Consider the following 10,842-nt stretch of genomic DNA (forward strand, 5'->3'; position numbering starts at 1 on the left):
ATAATCTAAAATTTTTGAATCACTGTGCTGTAAACCTGAAACATACATTGTACATCAGCTATATAGGTACATATCTGTGTGTGTGTGTGTGTGTGTGTGTGTGTGTGTGTGTATACACATATATAAAATGAACAAATGGGGGGATTTCTGGCTTTCCCAAGAGAATACTATCAGAATAATGAGTAAAAATCATACATGGCCAGTTGGTTTAAGAATTCCCATGGTCTGGTGCAAGCAAGTGAGCAAGCAAGCATAAGCTAGTTACCTTTCTCTCTTTTATATTTTTCTATCTTTCTCGTAAGGTTAGGTACAATTTTTTTGCAGAGATCCTCCAGTAACGTCAGATTATCTTCATCTATTTGGGCTTGTTTCTCCAGATATGCCAGGAAACTTAGAGAGGTCTGCAAGAGAATCAATGGCGTCACATTTACTTGCCTACTGATTATCCGTATTCATTCAATAAACTTTACCTGTGTGGCCACTAGGCACCAGGTTTCGCATTGATGACTAATGTGGAGTGTCCATCCAGGAGGACTTCGAAAGTATGGGAGGAGGGGCACTACTGAGTAAGTCTCTATTAACACCAGATACCAAATATTCAGAACTCACTGCCTGAAAGTGCTTGTTGTATATTAAGCTCAAAACAATCCAGTGAGGCCCTTTGGAACTCAGGGAAGGCTTAGGAGACTAAAACCTTTTTCTTCAAATAAGAAACGGGGGCACAGAAAGGCTTTTGTACCCAGGAAGGCCCCCAAAGGGTCCTGCTCAGTTTCAACTGTAAAGATAGTTGTATATAATCCATAAATTTACTAAAAAGTATTGAATGGTACACTTTAAATGGGTGAATTACTTGGCATGTGAATTATATCTCAATAATGCTGTTAAGAAAAAGAAAAAAACCCAATGAGGTAAATACTATTATAATCTCCATTTTAAAGATGAAATAACTGAGGTGCAGAGAGGTTCAGTTACTTGTCCAAGGTCTCAGAGCCAATAAGTGGCAGAGCCGGTATTTGAACCCTGGTAGTCTGATACCAAGGCTTGTCTTATTAACCACTGAGTCATACTGCCTCTAACCCACGCTGTCAAGATATAATAGATTAGGTTAGCAGCAAAACAGGAGCACCAAAGAAATGAGAAGAAAATATTTTGAGAGAATTTTATATTTGGTATTTTAAAAGAAAAACATTTCTTAAGTACTCCTGGGAAAAAGTGCAAATTGGCTAGTATTATTTTGATATTGAATTACAAATGGGGTGGTGGGCACCATAATCTTTTCAGGGACAAGGGCTTTTCAATCAGTGTATGAATCTGGTTATGAAAAAATACAGATGAATAAAACTGTGGTAGAGCCCACAGAAAAGAATAAATAATCAGAAAGTGAACATCTGAACACTATCTAACTGCATACACAATAAGTGTCGGCAGGATGGGAACAGGCAGGTGGGGGAGTCCCCAGACATGTTGGATGGATAAAAAGGGACAGTGTGTTCAGGAATATTGAGCAGGAAGCCTGAGTACAAACTCCAAGTGAAAGCTAGGTCACGGCCGGAATGGTAGGCTGGTATCAGACCAGGAAGGAACACTGAGAGGTCTGGGCAAGTGTCCTGAGGATGAAGGGGTGCCAGTAGGAGTTTTTAAGGAGAAGAGTGACATGAACAGATTTTCTTTTTAAATAGAAGTCTTGGGGATAGGTTGAGGAGGAAATGGACTAGAGAGAAAATGTTGGCAGGAAGATTAAATACTCTGGTGAAGAGACTGTCAAGATATGGTCTAAAGCTAGGAGTGCAAATGCAGAGGCAGCAACAGATTTGAGAGACATTTCTGAAGTGTAACTTGGTGAGTCTGAAGGTCAGTTGGAAGTCGGTGAAAAAATAAAGGAAGAGTCAAAGATCATGTCAAATGGTGATACCCCCCGCTTCTTCATCCTTCACCTGTTCCACAGAGCAGCCTTCACACTAGCTGGTAATAACTGAGTGTGGTCTTGAGGGATGACTAGGCCTTCACTGCCAACATGGAAAAGGATATACCAAGCAAAGAAAATCATATGCGGGAAATGATGAGAAACTAAAAATCTCGTTTCAAAGAGTCTCATGGTGCCTCCAGCAAGAACAGTTTCTTGGGAGTGATGGAGGCTGAAGCCACCCTGGAATGCATTGGAGTGACTAAGAGATGAGTCAGTGGAGAAAGAGTGTGTGTTGACTATTCTTTCAAGAAGTTAGCAATAAAAGGAAGGAAGAAAACAGAGCAGCAAAAGAAGGATGAGGATGGGTTAGGGAGAGAGAGAGAGAGTGTGTGTGTGTGTGTGTGTGTGTGTGTGTGTGCGTGTGTGTGTGTGTTTTCAAACAAGGCACTCAATATACCAACAACCAAGGGAAGGGCCAGAGTTACAAAGTTTTAACTGTGCTCTATCCTAATCCAATCAAAAGAGAGATGATAAATTTTCAAGACATTCCGGAGAACCAAAAAGGCAAAGAAATGTGTGTGTCCTCACCTGCAGCCCTAGCACACCAATGACCTGCCCAGAAAATAAAGCAGGAGGGAAGAGGGGGTAAAGGAAGATTCATGCAGAGCTGATCAGCTGGGCAAAGGGATCAGAGGGAATCCCCTGCACAAGGTTCTACAGTAGCTGATATGCGCATGAGCACTCACTGAACCTCAAAACAGAAACTCCTATCTTGACAGCTTTCTACCAGGAGGAAGTAAAGGGGCTAAGACATGATTCCAAAAGCAACGATGGAAATCCATTATCCTTTGTTTTAGATGTTGAGTAAATGACGCCTCCCACTCACACACACACAAACACCCACAATTTAAATGGAGTCTGCATGCTAGTTTAAGAACACCACCCTGAGAAATATTAGCAGGAAGTTCTCTTTTGTTCTGCTTCTTTGCTAGAAAGGTAGTAGGTTTGGGTGTGGTTTCCCTTACAACCAACGTTCTATGTTGATTGCTATCCTGAGAACGGATATCCTGACAGTTGTTGGGTCTCTCAGGATGTGTGAAGGCAGCTATGCTGCTCTAAGTTTGTGTGAAAGCTGTCAAAGCAGAAACCTAAAACACCCTGCACAGGTCAGCTCTGTCCATCTAGAGAGACTTTGTGAATTTCCAACCTTTCCTTTTTGGCTGAGGGGTGTTCAGGCCCTCCTCCCTTGGCTGGTTAAAAATTTACTCCTGTGATAAAATCTTTTGCAATTGCAATTGCAGATAATGCAGCCCCATTAAGCCCCGGTATGGAAATGCATCTGGGTTGCTTAGAGTCTGTCCTTTACACACTTCAGAAGGCTGATCTTACCACACAGCCAGACAGAGATCAACCTGGATTATCTGAGGTGTATAACTCAGCCACAAGTCTGACGTGATGAGTTAGATCTCCTTTGGAATAAAGCTGAGGTCATTTTAAATCCAAGAAGGAACTGCAGTTTCCATGAATTTGACCGGGTTATTCCACAGTTCTACGCCACAGCTAAACAGAGTGACTTCTCCTTTTACTGTTGTATGGATAGAGAAAAACATAAAATCATTTGGCTACTTGGACATGGGCCTTTGATGATTTAAAAGCTAGTTTAGCAGAGGGAGAAATGTTTGAGCTGCTCCTGACCATGAAGAGTTCTGTAGCTATAGACGCCTTTTAAGCAGAAAGGCCCAGAGGAAGAAATACATTCCCTGGCTTTTCTCAGTGGGAAATCATGGCTCCGTGTTGAGCATATTAAATGCCCTTCTTACCCCCCACCCCATTGTGGGGAGTAAGGACTTCTGTGCATCACAACAGATGTAATACCTATAAACCCAGAGACTGGAAAAATTATGAGAGGATGCCCAAAGCTGGGAGCGAATATTATCCGAATAACCTGGAGAGCTTTTCAAACTACAGGAATCTCCCTTGGTGTTGAGAAATTCTACATTTAAGGTGAAATGCTGTCACATGAGTAGGTAATCACTTTGCACCAATGCAAACTCAAGCACATTAAAAAACTATTATCTAAAACAAAATTCCCTGGTTTTATGATTCTTCAAGAACTTATGGACCTATAGGATATGCTTGTAAACACATACACACACACCCCTCGTGTATATTTACTTGTAGAAAGAGAACTAAAGGAGGATTAAAAGAGAGTGTAAAAGCAAAATTTTAAAAGAAAGAGGTGGAGGAGTGGTAGAGGGCATGTTTAGTGTGCATGAGGTCCTGGATCCAATCCTCAGTCCCTCCTCTAAAAAGAAATAAACCTAATTACCTTACCCTCATCAAAAACAAACAAATAAAAGAAGAGAGAATGGAGTATACAATGGCTATATACTCTGACAATGTAAATATATTTCAACCCTAAAAAAATGGGGAGAAAATGGGTGTAGCACATGCAAAATAAACATTCCAATCTTGTGATTAATTATATTGGTGGTAGAAGTATTAATATTGATATTCTGAGAGTGTTGTATATGTAATAGGGGATAAAGCAAATAACCCTGTAACAAATTTTATCATGCCCTGTAACATGAGAACCGGGGAAAAAAAAGAAGATACAAATATAATACAGAAGAGATTAATTAACAACACGAATTTGACTTGGAAATAATAGTATGAATTCATGAAATATTTTACTTTGAAACAAAACAAAAAATTTACACACACACACATTTCCTAGCACTATTCTTTGGGGGGAAAAAAAACACAGAAACAATCATCAACCCCGAAGCAATGAGCATATCCAGCATCTAACTTGTATCTTGAAATAACATTTCTCATGAAAAGAAACCAGGGCTTTGGAAAAATGTTGGATTCTAGGTCTGGGCAAAATACACAAAAAATTAACATAAGACAACTTGTCACACTAAGGAAGTCATCAAATATTGCTAGAGTAATGTCAAAATGACTCGAGAACCAACTTGATGAGGAAATTGGGCAAAGATGGAACAATTTGAATTTCAATAAGGATAATAATTGCTGTGGGTTGAAACTCATCAAAATGTTTTAAATCCATGAGTTCAAATTTATGTATTTTTTATACTAGGTCATTTTCAGAGAATAACAGGAAACCAGCAATTATCTTGAACGAGTAAATAAAGAAAGTATCAAGGACTTATATATAAACTGTATCACCAAGTAACCAAATAGGTGAGAGGGAAGTAAAATAATAGAAATAATAGAACTTGAATATCTTCATTTTGCGACCCCCAAAGGATCAATACGTAGATCTGTTCAACATCAAGAGTGGCTAGTATCAAAAGAGAGAGGAAACCAGGCATTGTGTGCACCCCAAGGAATGAGCACAACATGTGACCATCTCTCATCTGGCAAAAGGACCCGATCTGAGTCCGACAAAACCTCTGAACCCAGCTGCCTGATTTGCAGGAAATGTGGAAGACAGAGAAGCAGGCCAAACTGCACCAAACTTGCACAATCAGCAAAACCTAGACTGTAGGAAATTCTACGGGCCAGTTGTACTGGGGTTCTTCAACAGACACATTTTAAGAAAAAGAAAGGGATTACAGGGTGGGCATTTAACCTACAGATGAAAAGACACTAAAAAAAAAAAAAAAAAACTGGTCAAGACAAAATTGAGTTCTAGAGATATACAGGTAAGTGATAAAACCATAACAAAACATGAGAACATAGTTACTATAAAAGCCAGGATGGTAGTTACTTCCAAGGAGTAGGAAGGGGCTGTATCTGGGAGGGAGCAAATGGAGGGGTTTCTGGAGTGGCTGGCAAAATTCAATTTCTTGACTTCAGTGGTAGATTCAAGGATGTTAGCCTTAAAATAATTCATTAAGCTCTATGTTTTGTGTCATTTTCTGTACTTGTATCTTGTTGGGTTTGTTTTTTAAGAATAAAAAGATAAAAAGAAAAGAAAAAGTGTGTAAAAAACAAAAACAGGAGGACATCAGAACTTCCAGGGGTTAACTGAGGAAGAAAATTATTAGATTCAGACAAGGGGCAACAACCATGAGAATGCTCTAAGAGGATCTTTGCACATCCCCGTCTTGGTGGTTTAGTTCATCTGCTAATCCCCTGGCCAGTTATTCATAGTAAAATCACAGAAGCAGAAAGGGTTCAGGCCGTTTTCTCAAAAAGATGGGGAAGATTACATCCTCCCGTTCACTCATGCTTTTGTTCACAGCGCCATTTGGTAATTCTCCAAGGTTGTGGGGCTATGATGATGAGTAAGACTCAGCCCCCACCACCAAGGAACCCACAACCAATCTTTGGCACAAGGGAGCCTGGAGAGATAACCAATGGAAAGATGCAAGAGGGAGCATCTTTAGCAAGAGGCTAAAATCCCTGAGCATTCTGAAAAGGAAAGAGAAGGACTCAAAGATTGTAGCCAAAACACAGAAGTAATCTGCAGGTTAATTAACCTACAGGTCCGACACCAGGAAACATGTTTAATGAATTACTAAACATGGTCCTCATTGGACCTACCACATGTAAAAAAGCATTCCACTCCTCAGTGATTTTTCCTTTAAAAAAAAGTTCTTTGTCAATAATCTCAGTTGATCTGGGAGGGCTACACACGTAGACTCTTTGCATTCGTGATGTGCTCTTTCCTAAGTTGGATGGGGGACCTGTGGCTGTTCACCTAGTGCTATGTTTCATAACTTCTATACATGTTACATGTATTTTTTGGTGTTATCAAGCATTTTATAACTTAAAATTGAGTAAAAAATAGCAGTTGAATAACAAAATTAATGTTAGAGGATAAAATTTGAAAATTGGCCCCTTCCCAAATTCACTGACTTGCTTGTCACAAGCTGTTATGAGAATCAAAAGAAAAAACAGTTTTGAGGCACGGAGGAGCAGTGTGCAGCTACTTTCCTGCCCTTACATGTGACCCATCGAGCAAGAGAATCAGCAGATAGCATCACATTAATATTAAAAACATCACTGTTGGTTCAAGGCACCCGTACCGCCCTTTACAAAGCACATCTTCAAACACGTGTCTCAGATGAGTTTCGCACGAAGTCTGCGTGGGGGACACTGTGAAGTCCACTGAAAAGGACAGCTCCCTCAGAAACCTCAGCTAACGGAGGGGATGGACGACCAATTCCCACTCTGCAGGTATCTACCACCTCCTTGCTTCTCTGTGGTGCCCCCTACATTTCTGCCTCGTAAAACACAGTGGATGCCAGCAGCAGTCAATCATTTACATCCTGGTTACTGGGTGCCAAATATAGGCCCTGGCTAATAGTTTATGTACATTATTTCATCTAATCCTCCTAACAGCCCTGGAAGGAAGAAGTGTAATTGTCTACAATATGACATGTGGGAAAATGGAGACTCCGAAATGTTCAGTCACTGGCCCCACACCAAGGAGTTAGTCACAGAACCAAGACTAGACGCCAGGCCCACCAAAAGTCCGTATTCCTCACCCTCGTGTGACACTGTCTCCCGCAACAAACGAGCCCTCCTGAAAGCCCTTTCCAACAACGTCACCAATTCAGGCGATGCTTACAAAGGCCCCGTCCGGTACGGCCCACTCACCATCTGGACTTTCGGAATCGACTCCCTCAGAAGGAAGATCATGCTCTTTAAGTTCTCTGAGCTGATGTCTTCTGACAGTTCATAGAGAAGGTTCCTAAGACACACACCCAGGAGACGAATTAAAGCCTCGCACTTGCAGAGAACAGGCAGTAAATTCAGTGCTTTAATAAACGTTATCTCTCATTTGAATGATCACAAGCCTGTGAGTAATTATTAATCCCATTTTGTAGATTCAAAAACGAAAACTTTGAGCTTCAAAGTGACCCATTAAATCACGACAACAGTAAGCAGTAGGGGCAGGACCTCCGATTCCCAGTCCAGCGCTGGTTCACATCACACTAGGAAGGTATAAAACACAATGCCGGCATGCCAGCCCTTCCCCGGACTCCATTCCTGAAATTCCGGCTTCCTTTATAGGCCCTCATCAGAGAGGAGCCGATGCCAGTGATTATAAAGTCCATTGTCAAAAAGAAAGGAAACTACCCCAAATTCTGGGGAAGCATATAATCCACAACGAGAAAAACTGAACACTACACCTCTGTTTGCCCGAGACCATTCATTCCTCAGCTGTTTAACCAGAAGAGTGGAAATAACCATTTCCAGAATTCCCTCACTGACCAAGTTTACCTCGGGTCCTAGGAGCCCATTGGAGCGGTAAGGCCTGCAAGATCCTTATCCTCCAGGCCATAAAGTAATGATTCAAAGGCTCTTCCCTGTCTGATGTAGCTACTGGATCAGTGGACAATTTAAAACAGTGTTGTCTAAGGTCTGATGCCTACATTTGATCTCTCTGGGTTTCACCCCAAAATGTACTTGACATGGCGTAAATGACGTCCCTCCCTACCCCAGAGACACATCTCCTTTTTTATCTTGCTGACTTGACTCCCAGAATGCATTACTCTCTTCTCAAACGGCTGGGGAGAGGTGGGCACAGTAGTGACTCACTGGAGGAAGGCCAGCCTGAGAGCATGGAGGCTGGCGAGCGGGAAGGCGTGGCCCTGGCAGTGTGGAGGCGGGAGACGAAACAAAGGGCAGCCACCCCCAGGCCCAGGGCTGGGTTTTGAAACTTTGCTGACCTCCCGGCCTCCCTTCTCATTAGCACCTGAAGCTGAGAATCTCCGGTTTTAGAATCACCAAACCATCCAGGAAGGTAGACAAGGAAAAAAAAAAAATCTTAGAAACGCGTTCATCTTTAAGATTAAAACTCTTAATCCCAGCCTCCTTTCAAAGCCCAGTGGCCCTGCGGCGTTGATCACCTGAACAGGGAGACCTTCCTGCGGGCCGGCAGCAAGTGCTCCACCTGCTCTTTGGTGTAGGGGAGGTGCCGCAGCAGGGATTTCTGCTTGATGATGTAGAGGAGTTCCGCTAGGAAGAAGGGGTCCTCCTTGCTCAGCAGCTCCTCTGCCAACAGATAATCAAAAACATCCAAGGCTGAGCTGGACTTCTCTAGGCTCTTGTGGGCAATGAGGTCCCGGCAGAGAAACTTTAAGCGCTCCACATCTTGATCCCCCAGGTTGGAGTCTATAATCAGAAGCTTCCCTCGAAAGTTCACTTGACAGTTATCATCTAAATTGGAACTCAGACTTCCGCCTTGAGATGTCATGGCCACCCTGAAAGAGACAGAGCAGTGGGAGCCACACGTTACAGCATAAGGACAACCGGCACCCCAGCTTCCCAGGTGCTCCCCCAGTTCTGGCCTCCTCTGTTCCAAGCCTTAGACTCTCCTAGAAGTGCTGAAAACTGAAAATCACTATGAGGTCACTTCAAAAACCCATAGCTCAGAAAACTCGACCCCAACACTTCCATGTTAACCTTTCAGGAGATCTTGAGAGAGCCTTTTACTGGAACTCAATTCCAATTCTCCTAAATCACAATGTCCCCAGTGGGAGCTGGTCAAAAGGGAGGACGACACAGCACAATTTCTCCAGTTGGAGCTCTTAATTCATTCCCACCAAATGGCAGAAATAGCACGTTTATATTTTAGAACAAATTGGTGGGGGGTGTTACATTTCTGAAGTGTCTACCAACCCAAGCACAACACGCTAACGTTGCTCTCCATTACTGGGCAGGCCTTTATATAACAGAAAGAGAAGCTATAACCCCAGATCCCAGAAAGAGTGGTTTCGGACAATAGTTGCTCAAATCAACATAGGAAGTCATAAATTACCAAAATCAGTACTTCCACCTGAGCAGTTCATAAACTATGGCATTTTCTACACTAAATTTCATTCTAATCAGCCGACTGGTGAATTGACACAATTTTTTCAATGTAATTAAGGGCTGAGGTGTATACTCATTATGCAAAACCTGGCTACTTAGAAACAAGAAACTACTTTCTAAAAGGAAGGCGAACACAGCAGAAAAAAAAAAACCCAAAACAAAACATCAAGATCACAGAGTGGTTATATCCAGGTGGTATAATTACAGATAATGTAAATTTTCTTCTGGATTCCTGTCTGAGTTTCTCAAATTTTATGCAATGAACATATATTTCTTTTATTGTTAGAAAAAGAAAACCAAACAATTTGTCATTTTTAATGTAATCACCCATGGATTCTTCCCTTCTGGTAGCTCTGTGATACTAGAAATAATATGACTGGTTTCTGGGGACATCTTCTTATTCTAACATCACACATTTATCTTGCAGTTTCCTGAAGATTCTGCTCTCTGGCTCTGGCAGGTCTGCCAGATTTGTCTCCATTTATGAACTGGCATATTTCTACCAGGAAAGGGCTGTGTGAGAACCTTCCTGGGGCTTTCTAAACGTTCTTTTTCCCCAGTAGGTCTAATAAATCCAGGCAGAAACAGTCCCATCGCTGACAGTGGTCAGTTTTTGCAAGTTTCTACGGCGTAAATTAAAGCAAGGGAAAAGGCTAGAGTGTGAGACACCAGCAGGGAAAAGGTGTTAATTACCTACCTTCAGATCAAATTCCACTGATCCTCCGGAGGTAAAATGTTCTGGGGAAATTTCCTGAGAACAGAGAAATTTTAAAGAAATTAAAATCCTCCACGTGCTCCAAGTTCCAAGGAATCTCCCATTTGTGTGGGAAGAGAACTCAACTTGTTGCTGACCGGGAAGTAACAACTGGAGCCTCTGGCTTTGGTAACTAATTCTAACTTCTTGCTGATGTCATCACTGACTCACTTGCCTTGCCTCCTCCCCTTTCCCTGGGTAGGACAATACTGACAAACAGCGTCTCCTAAAGGCAGATTCACACTGTGTATCTGCCCACTGCAGAGCTAGGGATTTTCCCAGGTGAAGCCAAGAGCCCCTACAAATGAATTCCTGGAAGGCACAAGTGGATCACTCCTCTTGGTGAGTCGAAAAAGGAAGTGTCAATTTTTCTTAACCATCTTCTTCC

The 10,842-nt window shown here is 42.0% G+C and overlaps 1 protein-coding gene across 1 annotated transcript in view; it reads right to left on the minus strand.

Moving 5' to 3' along the window:
- Window positions 1-10,577, minus strand: part of CASP10 (caspase 10) — a 28,319-nt gene extending 17,742 nt beyond the window's left edge. Inside the window, 4 exon segments of the mRNA XM_010971860.3 lie at window positions 266-401; window positions 7,481-7,574; window positions 8,737-9,090; window positions 10,398-10,577. Of these exon segments, the coding sequence (XP_010970162.2) occupies window positions 266-401; window positions 7,481-7,574; window positions 8,737-9,083 (577 nt within the window). The 5' untranslated portion in view covers window positions 9,084-9,090; window positions 10,398-10,577.
- Between the last annotated feature and the right edge of the window lie 265 nt (window positions 10,578-10,842).

This window comes from Camelus bactrianus, chromosome 5 (assembly GCF_048773025.1).
Source record: "Camelus bactrianus isolate YW-2024 breed Bactrian camel chromosome 5, ASM4877302v1, whole genome shotgun sequence".
Taxonomy (NCBI): Eukaryota; Metazoa; Chordata; class Mammalia; order Artiodactyla; family Camelidae; genus Camelus; species Camelus bactrianus.